Source organism: Bacillus rossius, chromosome 7, assembly GCF_032445375.1.
Source record: "Bacillus rossius redtenbacheri isolate Brsri chromosome 7, Brsri_v3, whole genome shotgun sequence".
NCBI classification, from domain to species: domain Eukaryota; kingdom Metazoa; phylum Arthropoda; class Insecta; order Phasmatodea; family Bacillidae; genus Bacillus; species Bacillus rossius.
In genome coordinates, this window is record NC_086335.1 from 48,462,525 (window position 1) to 48,479,862 (window position 17,338).

At 41.2% G+C, this 17,338-nt stretch overlaps 1 protein-coding gene across 1 annotated transcript in view; it reads right to left on the reverse strand.

Annotated features, from left to right (window-relative positions):
• Positions 1-1,833: 1,833 nt before the first annotated feature.
• The window catches only part of LOC134533985 (tetraspanin-2A), a 208,259-nt gene continuing 192,754 nt past the window's right edge, over positions 1,834-17,338 (reverse strand). The window contains exons 3-5 of the mRNA XM_063371851.1: positions 9,688-9,864; positions 6,758-6,943; positions 1,834-2,890 (exon numbers count right to left, since the gene is read on the reverse strand). Coding sequence (XP_063227921.1) covers positions 2,819-2,890; positions 6,758-6,943; positions 9,688-9,864 — 435 coding nt within the window. The 3' untranslated portion in view covers positions 1,834-2,818. The remainder of the gene's footprint in view (positions 2,891-6,757; positions 6,944-9,687; positions 9,865-17,338) is intronic.

Here is a 17,338-nt window from a genome sequence, read left to right on the forward strand (position 1 = left end):
AAATACATCAAAGAATTAACTTATTAGAATACTGATTGATGAGATCGATTTCCATCCTTTGTTCGAAACTGGTAAGAGCAAAAAATAAAAGACGACAGATCCTACCTCCACAGAAGCCGCCTATACTGACCTCTCACCACCAATAACAAGGTATATATCGTCAGCTGGTATGACGTCATGTCCACCATCTTGCCTTCGTCTGCTGGAGACCACCACCTTGTTTTCGTCTGCTAGAGTGTGCTTATGTCATGTTAGTATGATTTTCTGTTCACCATACCTTTGACCTCGACTGTTGGCATAGCTTCTTTCCTATACTACTTCTTACCTAGTTTTTCTTACACAAGTTCAATTATTGGCACCATTGGTTACGCGGCACACATCCAACTTTAAGTCCAATTCTTCCCACCATTTGGCAAACATCAATAAAGATAGTCGTTTGAATATATATGAAATTCCTGACCATATATTAAGCTTTTCTCATCTCTTCTATCACATGACCTAGTTCGGAATAATGGAAGCGATAGCCTCTTCAATTCTGTGTCTCAACTATGGCAAATCATTAGGTGGCGGCGGAATTTAGAAACGATTTTTTTATAAAGCCTGAAAGGAAAAAAAAAATCGCCTGGCGTTATGTCAGGTGAACGTGGAGGCCAACTAAAAAGAGCTCTGTCGTCTCGAACTGCCTATATCATCGGCGGATGTTCTTGCCCCGTGGGGGATCAAAATTAAACTTTAAAAGAAAAGCACATTGAACTGAAATTACAGGTTTTCTCTTAGCAAATGGCAGAACACAAAATGCTTTATTCTCAGGATATTCCATTTTGCGTAGGTGGTGCTGCCAGCGAGAATACAACAAAACAGTACTCGCGCATGTGCTTATCTAAAACTGCTTGAGTTACTCTTTAACTGTGACCTTGAACCAACACTCTACAACGCTTACAGTTGCTTCTATTAAAATTTATAACTGGGAATTTATTCAATGGACATACTAGATTGAAAATAACGACAGCAGTTATCGATTTATTTTCAGTGGTGGAAATAAATCGTAACGTGAAATTGAATTGTAATTCTTCACAATTATATTCAGCCCTGGTAAGTGGTGAACGCACGGCGCGGGAGGGGGGGATTAGAGGGCTGTATCCCCACCCCACCCCGAAGCTTTGAAAATAAAAATTGTGATATGTCGGGGAAGGAGGAAGTTTATATTTATTTTTTATTTTATTTTATTTATTTTTTATTTTTTTAAAGTGATGTAGGGTGATCTGTCTCAAAGCTTGGGACAACTAACTACAAAGGAAGTGACTCGAGTTGAAATTGTCAACGTAACGGTCGAAACCCATAGTTGTTGACGTTAGTTTTTGAATACGGCTCCTATTTTTTTTTAATCTCTACCCTCACCTCCCAAAAAAAATATATCTTGAATCCGCCAATGGCTCTGTATAATTTTTTACAACTATTAGAAAATTGATTGTTTATGATTGTTTTAAATGTGATAAAAGTAATATTATTCCAAACACTGGCATAAATTAATCATCTTTTTTTTTAAACCAGCGTTAATAATCAAAATATGGTTAGTTTATGTGAGAAGACAGGCATGTAAGTTTCTGCTTGAGATAAGAAATCCCGATTTCCGTACAAGTGTCTGTATTTAAATGATGTTCAGTACATCACACTGGAGATTCTGGTCATTAAAAATAACTATTGAAATGTTACGTTTTTTTTTATTAAAATCACAAAATTTACATAGATAATTAAGAATACAAAAGTATTTACTACAATAATTTTTTTCATACATTACTCATGACTTTCGTATACACAGCATTAGCCTGAAAATAATTTCTAAATGCCAGAAGATGTTTAAAAATCTACATAAATATATTTATCACTTCTGAATAATCTATCATATTGTATTATTTAAGTTTATTAAGAAAGGTTTTTTTTCTGTTAACTACTCTATAATATATATTTTTTTTTTTCATTTTCACCACATTGTTTATAAATACGGTATTACAATGGAGACCTTTTCTTGCATCTTCCTAAGGGCTAAACTAAATGCATACTTCGGGGTTCTCCTATAGCTTCTAAGTAAAATGACACACACACAGACATACATACATATATATAGGCGTGTGTGTGTGTTTGTGTATATATATATATATATATATATATATATATATATATATATATATATAGTATGCTTTCACTTCTAAAAGCAATGTGATTCCGGTAAAACACAACAAAAAAATCACTTTGTGGGATATTATTCGAAGCACGTATTTAGTAATAATATATGTACATTGGGCGCTGTGTGTCCAGCGAATGAGCGAACAGACGGACGCACTAATAATAAAGTAATTTTTGAATGGCTGAGAGGAAATAGTCTGACGAAAGGTTTTTTTTTTTTTTAACTGTTGTGAAGCGCATATGGGGTGCATGGATGAGTGACATGCAAATGATGGCACAGAAACTCATTTGGGTGGAGGGGGGGGGGGGTGTTGGTGCTCGAGAGTTATGGCCCAAGCGACAAATAGGCAACGATATGTTTTGAAAGCTCGGCATAGCGTTTGATAACGCATGTTTAACGAGAGCTGTAATGGTGATGGATTTTTTTTTTGCTAACACCAATTTACACTCCAAGCACGCGTCGACAATGTTTCTGGTTAATTTTTCTAAAGATACTCTAATGGCTCAGTGACGGAAGCGTGAATTTGGAATGTTTAATGCAAAATGCTCCCGAAACAGGGATATTAGAGAGCAGCATTGCAGAGTTGTGATAATTCACGCAGTTAGGCATGTCTCGTTTTATTTTCGACATCTCTTATTGCTTTACTTCCTCCTCTTCTTTCCTCAGAGCCTGCAGAAATATGATTGTCAGCACAGCATTTATCACCTGCAAACAAAAACAATATTTTTTTTGTAGAAACTGTAGTAATTAGTACATTTACAAACAAATAAAAAGGACGAATTGATATTGTAGATTTTTATAAATCCAACTAACAGATGAATGTGAAAGTTTGTGAGTTTGTTTGTCATTCAATCACACATTATACGCTGAGCCAATTTCACATTAGCACAAAGGATATATCATAATGAAATTCCATCCCATTAGAAGAAAAAATAGGCGAATTTGGTTTTATTGTTTAAAAAAAAAACACAGGGAAAATATATTATAAAAATACATATGCTATTTGAAAAATGTGTTACCCAAGACTAATTAGTGAAAATCAGATTCATTCATTCAAACTGCTAAAATGTAGCTTAAAATGTAACTCAGAACATTATAGCCTAACGTGTGAGATTTGCAAGCCAATTTTTATATTATTACCAAAATAAATCTCCTCGATGTGAAATTTATTTAATACAATTTTGTTGGACATAAGACATTGCAGTTATGCACTGTTTGTCATGGGAAAAAAATCACAAACGATAAATTAAAAATAAAAACATAGACCCACAGAAAAACAAGCCTAAATCAGCTGATGTTAGATAAACTCAAAGAAGAACTTAAAGAGGTATTATAGACAACGCAACGGCGAAATCATAGAAGAATACATCAAACCTAAATATCAACATAAGCCTAAATTCTTTCCACGGAATTATTTGAAGTTGGAACTGAACAACATATTTACTGTAAATAATAAAGAAAGATTTAAGATAGAACACTGAGGGTCTGTATGACGTTAAATTGAATGAAGTTGTACGACCGCCGCGAATTTTGTTGCTATCGCAAATTTATTTCATTGAAATAATTGGGGGTAGCGCCACTATTTTTCACATACATTTTGGGCGTTTTACAAGTTGTATTCACATAATCCACACAGTCTTACGTAATATAAGTGTCATCACTGTTTATTTATTTTAAATTGAGTTTTTTTAAAAGTAAATTTGCGTCAATTTATCACCATTTGTAATAACATCTAAAGCATGAGTTTGAGGTTATAAATTTGAGCTTGCATTTAATTTTATGAATTTATTTTAGGAAGTTCCTGAAACAAATGGATATGCAATATAATCATCATGTGGTAAAATGTTAAATATATATATATATTTTTAGAAAATTTTATTTTTAATTCTTTTTCTATTTTTAAATATTTCGCAATTATTATTATTATTTTTAAATTCTAGTTAGATATCCACCCAACGAGACCGCCAAAAACATTGTCAGTGTTAAAAGTGTGAAAACTATACATCTATTCACTCCTTCTACGAATTTCTTTAACCAAGTGATTCACGACAAAGTAGCTCTCAAACCTAACAAAATGTGCAGGAACTATTGAAACAGTTTTGGCATGTTCCTTAAAAAAAAATTGTACTCACAGCCTCCAAGGTCTACCACGTGTGTAATATTTAGGACCAAGTGGATCTCTATTGTGTTTCCAGATGTTCAGTACAAACATTATGACACAAGGCATATATAAATAAATAACTATAGCTAAAGTAATAATACAGATTGTAAAATTCACTTATTAAAATTTAAAAAAAAATTACTTGGCACTCTGGCGACTTTGTAACTACTGTTTGTAATACTGTCGGTGACTTTCAACGGCTCCTGTTGGCAACCCTGGCGGCGGGCCGAGACTGGCCTGGAATGCGCAATGGTCGCGGTCCGGCCGGGAGGAAAGAGGCAGAAGGAAATGGGAACGAGTCCTTCCCCCCCCCCCCTCCCCACACCAAACACCGTTAAAAGGGTCCTCCGACTAGAAGACGAACAAGTACACGGCCTGTCTAATCCTGCAGGAAACCTGTTAAGAGGATTACAGTTGTTGACCCTTTACCTTCCTTTACCCCTTTCCTTCGCTTCCCCTCCACGCCTCCATCGTTACCTGGCTTCATCGTGCTTCGCTAGTCCAACCCCCCCCCCCCTTCTTTTACTAGGTCCGCCATCCCGACCCGCAAGCAAGCCGAGTTACACCAACACTTTTAATTAAGTCCACCCGCAGCTCACTGCTTCGGGAAAATTCCCAGAGATTTCTGGCAAGAAAGAAAGAGAAAGAAAAAATAACCAGAGAAAAATATGGAAGTCCTTCTTTTCGAGTAGGTCTCGTTAGCTCTTTCAAGTTCGGGGCTTTAGGAATATTGTGCCTCGTCACTCAGATTAAAAGTTTTTTTTTTTGGTGGTTGGGGGGTGGAGGTGGTAGGACGTTAATTATTTACGTACACTGCGATCAAAAATAAATACATAACCGAACGACTTCGGTGCATCCCAGCTAACATTAATGTTTTTGCATTATTGCCAAGTGAATTTTTTAGAGGTTTACCCCATTAACACAAAAGACAGGAAATATGTGTCCAAGAAGTTTTTATTTAATGCCGCTTTGTACATAATTTACTGTAAGCTTGACACGAATAAAAACTTGACATGTGTTTTCCATGTATTTAATAAAATGAATATCAATATATGTTTTTACAACTTGTTTTAACGAAATAACCAATTAAATGACTTAATAACCAAGCATTAAAGTAATTAAAAATCTAAATATTAATTATACTTACACTTTTATATTCTCAAGTTTAATGGTTATTTAAATTTATGTGTGCAAACGATGGCGTTCTAAAGTAAACTTTACCCTGAGATTTTAGTGGGACAGTGCATTTTCTTGTAAAATTCAATTGTAAAGAAAACTTACTCATAAAGAATAATGTAACGGTTGTACTAGACACACTCCTTCACACAATCTTGGCAATCGTATTCACACCTAACTTAAAAAATTACAGCTTAGAGCAGTTATCAATTTTAACGATAGTGGCATAGAAACACAATAACTAAGAGAAACACGACTTAGAAAACATCCTACCTTAAAACAGTCAAAATTAGAAATACTTAATGCCGAAGCACATAACTGTGAAACTTCATAACTAAAAAAAAAAAAAAAAAAAAAAAAAAAGTGAGCGAATCTTTCAGTGCTCATCAGTGATGTCTAAACATCTAACCTCAGTAACGAGCAAATTTGTGTGTTCTCATGTTTGCAAATACATTTAAAATACGGAAACGCGGATATGAAATTTAACTTAGAATTCTTTCAAACAATGCCTAGCTTGATAACTATACAAAAAATTTTGTTTTCAACTAAATTTCAGGATGCTAATCACAAGTAGTTTCCGCACCCGCCGCTAGAATTCGTTGCCGGAGCAGCTACGTCAACTGTCGAATCACTATATAATGAAAAAAAAAAATTGGTTGTCTCTAAAGTTGGTTTACGGACGATAGTTTAACGTGACAACATCATAACAAAACATTGATGAAATGATTGCATACTTTATGAATAAAATTGAATCATTTTTATTTTAATAATAAAATAATAAATACTTGAAATTATACTAGTAATCAGAATTTTAAAATGCAAGAATAATTAACCTTTATTGCCGAAATTGTTGTTGTAATAAGCAATGAAAACCACATTTAACTTTTCACTTCACTTTATAAACAGTCGAGTGGAAGAGAGATAGATGCGGCGCAAGCGTACAATGAGCGTAACGGTACACAGCGTAACGGAACAACGTGCGTAACGGGACACTTTTCCTTGCGTGCAGCCGGCGTTCATCTATTTATTAGACGTTGTTACGTCGAAAGGAATTTTATTAAAATACTTCCCGTATTTTTAAAATTTCACTAAACAGATATATATACAATAAAGGATCCCTTTGGCTTTACAGATGGCAGCACGGAATCACTCCTGCCAGTTGCCGTGTGCCGAGAGCTAAGATGCCACAGAACTGCGACGACTCGGGAACGCGTCTGACGGCGCGCCACACTCACGTTGATCATGCAGAGCGTCATGGCGATGCCGGCGACCCAGCTGGAGCGGTCCTCCAGGAACCACGTGATCTCGTCCACGCAGCCGTAGTAGAAGGCGTTGCCGGTGACGGTGTCGCGGCACTCGGTGGGCAGCGGCTTCCTCATCACCACGTAGTCCTGGGCTCCGTCCGCGCCGCAGCACCCGATCTGAGGGGGTGACCACGCCGTCATTTCAACGATTCTAGCAGTCAGGGGCGCAACAACTAAATTTCCAAACGGGAAGGGGGGGGGGTGGGGGCAATATACCTTTTTATAAAGAATCATCATTCCCCACTATTGCAGCGGGGGGGTCCGGGGGTCCTCCCCCGGGAAAATTTGTATTTCAAGGTGGAAAATGGTGCTATTTAAGCAGTTTTATTATCTAAAAATTGATTACACAGCACTTTCTTTGCCCCCGTTTGCCCCCACTTCAAGGTTTCATAGGGGGGAGGGGGAAAATACCTTTGCTCCCCCCCTGTTGTTGCGCCCCTGCTTGCAGTCAAGAACATTTAAACTGTATGCTTGGAGCAGGCTCCAAGGGTTCCCTAGCCCGATGCGGAGTCGACGTTGTGAGCGACGACACACCTCCGGTACTAGCCTGGACAGCTAGGAGAGGTTGGATAGGCCTCCGCCGGACCACGGATTCACCGGGTGTTCTGAGGGGTCCCCGCGTGATGTGGGAGATCGGGGAAGGCGCCAGCAGCGCTGATAAAGTCTTGGGGCTCAGGACACAGCCAACTGTCTGGTAGGCCGAGTGTGGTAAAGGGGCTGAGGCGGTGACTATGCTGGGTTGGTGGCCCCAGCGGCTGGTCATTGCCGAAGCTCTAATAACTTCCCGATCAAAAAAAGAGGGAGTGATCCCTAACAGTTCTGTTTTAAATAAGCTCTGGAATGTATAAATGAACTGGAAATTTATCCCACCCTACCCTGATATGGCGCATATGTGGGAGGGGACCGTAAGAAGGCCGGACGTAGGTCGGAACAATATGTATGCAGTATGCTGACAAAGTCTAAGGGCTAAGGACACAGCCAACTATCTGGTTAGCTGAGTGAGACAGGGCGCTAAGGTGATGGTTATGCTGGGTTGCCCTAGGCCTGGTCATGCTGAAGCTCTAACACCTTTCTGATCAAAGGAAGGGAGTAACCCTTGACATCTTTGTCTCAATACTACTTGATCTGGAATATATAAAAATGGATCTGTAAGCCGACTCCCAATCTGCCCCTGAAGGGCGCATATTATGGAGGACTGGTGGAGGGTGTTGACCATAGGTTGGAACACAGATGTATGCTACGTCTTGAATCAATCTTCCCTATTGCAAAAAATAAAATAAAATTAAAGAAAGGATTCTATTAATTTATTTTAAGAAAATTGAAAAATAAGTACATTATTTCAAAACATTAGTCAGAGAATTTGTTTTTAAATTTTTAGTTGGGGAAAAGTCAGGAAATTTGATTGCGCACATGTGCGGACACCCAGAATGGAGAGGAGGCAGACAGCTCAGCTACAACTGCATGATTTGTTTAACATGCTGGATTTTATGGCAACTGCTCCCTCGTGAGGGCTGTATCACCAACAACACGAGAGCTCCCTAGGGCCTCAGGGAAATGGATACGCCATTTCAACGCGACTTGGAGGTGTTTGAGGAGGAGGTATACAGCGAGAGGCTGAGGAGATCCATCCCAGCGTCGATGCCCTTTAACAGTTCGGCTAACCTGTGGTTGACTCGTAGGAATGCCCATCCTGTGAGAATCACAAGGCGTTCAACCAATGGGTGGAGAGGAGGCAAGGGGGTTTCCCTCCGTTTTTCTTTGGCAACCCAGCGCCCTTAAGCGCCCCAGCGCGCGTGGATACGGAATAAGCGAACCAGGAAAGCCGTTAGAAAGTTGGCTATGGTGAGAGGTGTGCCAAATTTTGGTAGACATTTTTTTTTTCTAATTTTCAGTACACTTGGTAGAGACAAAAGCTATTCACAGACTCTTTTTTTTTTAATTTGTTGTAGGTCTAAATGTTACATCCACCGGACTACCGTGTTTCAACAATGTGTTCAACTGTACGTTTTATTTTACGTACGGTATTCATAGCAATAATATCCAGATTTACATAAATGGGAACACAAAGGATAAAATAAAAATAAAAACACATAGTTTTAATCCGTTGGTATTTTTAAATTACGATTTTTCAAATCCCATCTCGTCCCCTGAGCTCACTCCCCCGACCTGTGTCTTCAGCGCTCGGACCCGTGGCCAAAGGGGCGCAACAACTAAATTTCCAAAGGGGGGGAAATATACCTTATTATAAAGAATCATCGATCTCCCCTATTGAAGCAGGGGGTCCGGTGGTCTTCCCCCGGGGAAAATTTGTATTTCAAGGTGGAAAATGGTGCTATTTAAGCAGTTTTATCATCTAAAAATTGAATACACAGCAGTTTATTTGCCCCCGTTTGCCCCCACTTCAAGGATTCAGAGGGGGGGGGGGCAAAATACCCTTGCCCCCCCCACCCCCCTGTTGTTGCGCCCCTGCGTGGCCCCAACATTCGATTACGGGCCCTGGACCCACGATAAGGAGACGTCCCCCCCCCCCCCCACCTCTTGTTTTACAGTCACGTGCTACATTATAACTGCATGCTTATTTCTTTACCTATACTCTTTTTTAGAATATGTAACCTGAAAATACAGGGTTTAATTATGGTTACTATTTTATAAGTCCGATACTAAGCTTTATTTATAATGTATTTAATATTTTTTTTCTAGTTTGTGAAAAAAATTATAATAGTTTAAATGTTTGAAAATAAACAGGGCTGGGCCCAGGCACGGGGTCAGGACCCAGGGGTCCACCCAGGCCCACCCTTGTGGGGGGCCATGCTCTGCAGGGGCCAGGGACCGGGGAGAGCGAGGCGGGCGGGAGGACTCACGTTCTCCTGTATCATGCGCAGCACGGCGGACTGCGCCTCGTACTGCGAGTTGGCGATGAGGTTGCCGACGGAGCGCCGGATGAGCGGCTGCAGGCTGGAGTTGTAGGTGCTCAGGTCCAGGAACACGGCCGAGCCCGCCAGGCTCAGCACGAACGACACCGCCTGCAGCGCGATGAACTGCGGGCAGACACGAGCAGCCGCTGCGTCGGGAAACTCATCTGGTGACCAGCCCCACGACCTCGGTGGTGCCGCTGTCTTTGTTCGGGCTTCGGAAACCGTCAGCGGTATGTGTGTTACTGAGGCGGGTTTTTAAGTGTGACGTTAGCTGGTGTCGCCAGGGACGTAACTACATAGGAAGGGGGGGGGGGGCGGTCGGCAGACGGAGCTTATGCCCCGGGATAGATATGTATTTGAATATAGTATTGTTAAAACACAACTTTTCACAGAGTCAAGGAAGTGGGGAAGGGATTGAGCATGTCCCACCCAGCATTTTCCTGGAAGTAATTTCATGAAAAAAAAAAAAAAAAAAACCTGGAAAATCTAACTCAGCATAGGCTGGGCCAGGATTCCAACCAGTGTCCTCACGACTGCGAGTCACTGTGTCATCCTCCCGCCAAAACCTATTTCAGAAGGACGAGATTCCGGAATTATATTTTCTTTCGATGGTGAGAACCTGCTGTTACAATTTAATACAATTTATTGGACATAGGCCACTGCAGTTTTTCACTGTTTGTCATGGGAAAAATTCATAAATGCAAAATAAGAAATAAAAAAATTGAAACATAAACCCACAGAAAAAAAAAGCTTCAAACAGCTGATATCAGATAAACCCAGCGATGAACCTAAACAGGTGTAATGTACAATACAACGACGACAGCAATTACTGTGTTCGTCGGTGTTTGTCGTTGTGTTGGCCATAATATATTTTTTACGAACGCGAGAGACCAGACCGCGATGCCAGGTTCGGAGCTGGCTGGCGGCCATGGGCGTATCACGTGGCCTCCATTGACGTAAGACATGCCACGCGTGCCCGGTCGGATTACAAGGGTCGACGCTACCCTCTCCTCTCCCCCCTCTGCTCCCCACACAATGTCCTGCCTCGGCGCCGTTATCTATCGCTGAGCGGCCTTGGGAATTCCGCGGACCGCCCCGTGAAGTCACGTTGAGGAACGTCGCTATTCTCGACGCTTCGAGGGATGACGTGACTCGTCACAACTGCGATCGTTGGTTCTGGAAAGTCTGACCGACGACTATTTAAGCCGCGACGCCGGCCTCCGCGGGAGTTCCGAGCGGATCCCGAGCGAAGGGAAGTGCGACGTCGGCGACGGAGTGCGGCGAGAAGTTCTTGGGGCGGCGAGAGTTCGGCGACGGAGTTCGGTGATGTGCGGGGGGGAAGGGGTAGCGACGACCCTTGTAATCCGGCCAGGCGCGCGTGGCATGTCTTACGTCAGTGGCGGCCACGTGATACGCGCAGGGCTGACAGCCAGCTCCGAACCTGACATCGCGGTCTGGTCTCTCGCGCTCGTAACGATATGTTTATCTTCATCGCTGTGTTCGAATATTTGCTGCGTTGTCCAGGATTTGTTGTGTGTCTGCTTTCAATGATATTGTTGAAACTGTCTCGTCCTTGTTAGCCCGCTGTGTTCGTCCGGTCTGTTATTATATTTTTTTCAATACTAAATTCCTTCCGCGGAATTCTCGTGCAGTTTGATATTTGAGTTTGAATGTGTTCATCTATGTTTTCGTCGTTGTGTTGTCCATAATACCTGTTTACGTTCATCGTTTGGTTTATGAGTTTGACATCAGCTGATTTAGGCTTGTTTTGCGTGGGTTTATGTTTTCAATTTTTTGTTTCTTATTTTGCGTTCATGAATTTTTCCCATGACATTCAGTGCAAAACAGCAATAAAGCATGTCCAAGAAATTGTATTAAATGAAATTTCCCCATTGCATGCATCATTTAAAGAATGTTGTTACATGTTAACTGTTCTCGAAGGTCGTGTGTTCGATCCCAACAAGCTGGCATTACTCAAATATATGAGTACTTACCAGATCGGTTTCCGACTGGTTACTGAGTCCACTATAATCTCGAAACCTCTGTGCATTATCTGTGACTCAAGACGCCACCAAACTAGCAAAAACAAACAGACGTGAAGCTTCCTTTCCGTTTGCCTATTTTGTTCTCCTTCAGGCTCGGTCTCACACGCCATTTTGATTTTTTCCGTTCGTTTTTTGTCATTAATTTTTGCTAAGGGCTATTACTAAAATTTTTATTTAGTTATTTAGTGCAATATCATGGGTGCAAAAAGTCGCGCAAGTGATGTATTATTTTAATGGTCCTTAAAAATGTAATAACGAAAGAAAACTTAAAAAAAATTACAAGATGGCGTGTGGAAACGAGCTTGATGACTTCTGCTGCGAGGCCAAGGTGGTTGACTAATCGAGAGCCACTCGATTTTCGCCTGGGTGATATTCGGCTCTGATTCCAGACGAGGTCACATCTGGATTTTCCCCCGCAATAACATTCTTTAAAATGTCCCGCTCTAATCTCCGTCTGCAGTGGCCCCTTACGTCAACGTACTCCTGTGTACCTTACTGAGCATTGAGCGGGCGGTCTTTTTTTTTTTTGTTTGTTACATCGCGCAGCGTCTCGCTCGACCACGGGCTATACAGTTTCGGGCGGTTGGTTGGTATCGACACGCCGGCGTCAGGTGCCGACGAGCCGTGTGGTGGAGACAGGTTGGCAGGTTGCATCCCTCCTTGCCACCCTCAGCAGACCCAACCCTGCGGAAACATTGGCGGCGAGCGGTTGGCGGCGAGAGGGGAGGGTTTTGTTTCCTGCCCGAAAAGGATGAGGGGGGGGGGGGCTCCTTGGAGATGACATCTCGGCTTGACCCCAGGCCAAGGGCCGGTACGCAGGGGAGAGAAAAAAAAAAAAAAGGACCAACACGGTACCCAGGGAGGGGAGCGAGGGAGGACTCAGGCTGGGCGTGACAGGAGTTTCTGGTCTGGCAATAATCTGCCGGTGGCGACAACCCCCCCACGCGGCGATCAGCCATGACTCGTTTTCCTCCGGCGCACAGAAGCCACGGGGACCTTTCTGCACGGTCAAACATTTCCTGAATCGGAAAGCCCGGGCGAACGCACTAAAAAAAAAAAAAAAAATTGAAATAAATTATAATTTCAAGGGTTTACTGAAAGTCATTTCACACATTTGTCCAGTACTTGAACTATTTTACTAAACGTGTTATTTTTCGAGAACATTTTTACTTTCTTTCAAAATTTTATTCATTTCATTTTCAATTAAAGTTATATAGGAATAAGAATGCTTTAAAGGCATTAAAATTCCTAAAACTGTATTTAAAATAACACATTTTTTTTTAGGTTGCCGTTAATTTCAATAATTTCAAATATGGCCTTATGGAACTGCCGTTAAGTAACTTATATAGAACATGCCCGACAGGAAAAGTTTTGAAGATATTTGGATCAGTCCCTTTGAACAACCAGGAATACATTTTATTGATGTCTTAAGTCATTAACGGAACTGAATTCAATCTAAATTGAATTTGATTAGAAGAGAAATTTGATTATGTGAAATTACCAAACGTCCGCGCTGAGTATTTATAACCAGTGTTGCAAACACACGGTAAAATAAAGTATTTTATATCACACGTAGTTTTGCACACCCGCCTAGCCAGATGTGTGTCTTGTGTCGGTGAGGCGGGATGACAAGCGCGACGCTCGCTGGTGCTTTCTAGCGCGGTGTCGCCTCTGAGCTGGCGCGCAGTTTTGTCCACGGGTACAGGGCGGGCAACTGCGATACACGGGCGGTAATCATAACATTATATGGCCGAGAAGTGAAGATAGAGGTGTAAGTTCCTTGAGTGCTTTCAAGAATCTGTGCCGGGATGTTTCATGCCTAAAAATTCTTCGGAAATACGCACTCGGAAGTACGGCCCTCCACGCAGCGGCGCACCGGTTCGCAAAGTGGGCGGGTGACCCAGTTCACACAAAAAAAAAGGGGGGGGGTGAAGGAAAAACACGGAAAAATTCGTGAGGCGTCGCCTTGGCCTTTGTTGAATTTTTCATGGACGCGTAAACCACCAATCTTCCAGCCCCTTCCTCCCCCCACACTTTTTTCTCTCCTGAATCCTTTTCCCGGGCTATGCCTCGTGCCGTGTGAATATTTAACGCGCGCCGCGGAGATTTTCTTGTCGTTCGAAGGTCAGCCGCGTTGCGTTCCCGCCCACTTTTGATCTTCTTAACTCCCCCTCCCCTCCCCCCCCCCCCCCCCCGTTTACGCATTTCTTTATCGTTTCGCGGGGTTTTGTGACGCGGTTTCGGTTTCTGCACTGACCCCTCACGGGCAGGAATGTTATAAGTACCATTTTCATGGGGGTGGCAGGCACTAGACCGAATGTCATTTGATCGCAATTTCGGATAAACTACTCTCGATATTGCCTGTTCGGTCTAGTTCTTTTCGGTCAACCGCCTGTTGACTGAGTTAAGATGTATTCCCAGTGAAATAAATTTTCATGTTTTAGGTATAGAGCCTTTCGGTCTAGTACCTGTTCAGTCTAGTGCCTTTTGGTCTCGTGCCTTTCTTTCTAGTGCCTGTTACCAGAATAAAGTCATATTCCCAGCGAGATATATTTAAAAAAATTTCTGTCTAGGGCCTGGTCGGTACAGTGCCTGTTTGGTCTAGTGATCTTCGGCCTACTGCCGCGTCCCCTTTCATGGTGCTTGTTCCCGTTTTGAGCCTTATGTACCGTGTGCAGTCTGTGTCATGTTACTTGTCTCAAACTTGACACTTCTCAAAAGCAGTACCAGTGGTATTATTTCCCAACTGTCAATGCAAAGCATCAAATTAACACTCACAAACACTGTTACCAGAGCAACAGTGTCAGAAGATACGTGAACCACTGCTACTAATCTCGGCAAGTGTTAAATTTGAGGCATGTTACATAAAAAAGACTGTACCATTATTTGTCTTGAATTAAAAAAAACACATTAATTATTTGTAACGAAGATAATTGTGTAAATTAATGATGGTACAATTGGACCTCATTTAGGCAATCAATAAGATGCAGTTTAACATCCTTATTTTAACCTACAATTTCAACAGCGCAAATTAATACCCACCTGAATATTGAAAGTATGCAGCAAAATCTCCAAAATATTATGTCCCTAAATAAATGGGTTCTCGAGACTGAGATTGAAGCAGAGAGATTACTCCTAAATTAAAATCATTTTTTAGTAGATGATAAGTAGCACAGTTTATCGAGACAGTGCTGAAACTATTTTAATCATGGCATTTAAAGTATAGTAATTCAGGGATGTGAATATGGTTCACTGCATGAAACATTTCGCAAACTATGCTCTACGGGGGTCATGAATTTGATGAAGTAATCTGTTCAAAGAACTCATTCTAGAAAACGTGTATGTATATGTACTGTTACTGTATTTTTTTAGTGACTACAACGTACATTATTGATTTTTTAAATTGATTTCGTGACATAATTGTATTAATCTACGGAGGAGTTAATAATTGTACATTAAATCTTCCTCGGAGTTACTTTGCTGGCTGCAAAATATTAGAAAATTATTTTTTCCTTTGATAAATTGTTTTAAACCATAACGAGTTTAACAAGTTACCTTTCTCCACGAAAAACAATTTTTGGAACAAAATGCTTGGAATGCTGTTTTAATTAACGAAGGAATTTCCCCCTCTTCAGGTCACAATTTGCTGTTCTTAAACTTTTTCAAGTTTTATTCATTAGTAAATTTTTCCTGCTATCGATTTTGCTTTCCCTATTTTTTTTTTGTTCTTTGGGTGTGTGCAGTGTTTTGGAAAAGTCAGATAGCTGAAGGGGAGGGTGTGAAGAAAAATAGTACTTGGTTCTAAAATAACATTTGGTAAACATCTGGTGATAACATTTGTTACCCAATGCAAGAGTTCTATCGAAATAAACTTACTGGAAAATGCCTTAATTAATAAATATTAACAACAAGTTAAATAACCAACTCGAGGTTCAAGAACGAGCCTAAAACGCAAAAAAAAAAAAAAAAAATACTAAATACATACGAGCACCAGGGCCATCCAGTAACTAAAGACATAAATCAAACCAGGTCGCTTTCCACTGGGATAACATCTTATACGAAATAAATTATCGTGGGCGGAAAGGCGGTGGGGAAAGGTTACTGGAGCGAGTTCAAAGTTATCTTTATAAACCAGCAATAAATATATTTATATATTTTCCATTTTTTGACCGGGTGGCACTTCCTTCAATGATTTGTGTCTCCGATATTCTTGTATCCGCGACCAGCTGTAATATTTCACCAACCATCTTGGTCACGTGATACAGTAGCTACTCTCAAAAGAAGAAGGATCCTGACGGGAACACGAGAATTCCGCGTTGTCTCTCGGGCCTTTCGGAAAACAAAACAGACTCGATTTACAAGCGTTGATTTCCGCAACCACCCCAGTTCAAACTAACACGCCTGGTTTTGATTAAACGGCCAAACTTGGCTTTGCGGTCCTAATTTCTGAGCGCGCTGTTGCCAATATCTTAAGTATTTGAATCTGAAAGTTTTTGATGTTATTAATTTCTTTATCAAGTGAACATTGCTATTTTCGTATGAGTTCGTATCAGTCGATGTGTATGAAATGTTTATTGTTTTAAGTTAAAAGAGGCGATTTGTTACAGATTTATAAGCGCGATAGTATAAAACACTATAAATTATTATATGAATCCTTAATATGCTTCTCGTGCACACAGAATGCCAAAGAAGCACATATCCTGAAGTTATCTGTATCGTGTTAGAGATCTGGCAACACCGCGCGCCATTAGACCGTGTACGGCAATCTAAGCGTGAGGTGGTGTATACCACATCGATACGGCGTTCTACATAAATAGGATGCTGTGCACCTACTTGTCTATTAACGGCTTAAGCGATCCCACACAGAAGTATTCAACAGCCTATGTTAATTTACATTTCTGACTTGTATTTCAGTCCTGCGTATGTTCGCACAGTTTTGACGCATATTTTAGATACATTCTTTATAGTATATATATAGCGACATATTTATTAGTTAAAGCATAAAAAAGTCCTTCACAGTAGCCCGTTGATAAATAAAATAGCCGACATTTATGCCAGTCGAAATATTACCTCACACTACATTAAAATGAGAAAACCAAATTCTATACATATATCTGCGGTACTTTTACTTGCACGTCGAAGGTTTCTTTTTTTTTTAGTGAAGGGCGGTTGAAACAGGGTTGTGGTAGGGGGGGATGAGTGGTTGGAAAAGCCGGCGATGCTTCGGCGCCGATTGGCCGCGACTGTCAAAGCGGTCGGACGGTGGAATTCTGGCGTGCAGACGACACGGCGCTCTCTCGTCGACTTGGGAGGGTCTCGTTTAAGGGTGTGCGCTACCTTTATTGGATCACTTGGCGGAGGCAGGTGGTCATTCAAAGACATTGATCGGGGTCATCAGAAACGATGAGAGGTGATAACGTGAACGTATCATTTACGGAATGAACGGTTGGGGGGAAAAGGGCCTACTCCGAGTAACGTCCGCCACATTTACCACTTGCGTAAAATTCCAGGTTTGACCCAGCCGGAAATTAAACCCATATCACTTTGATAGG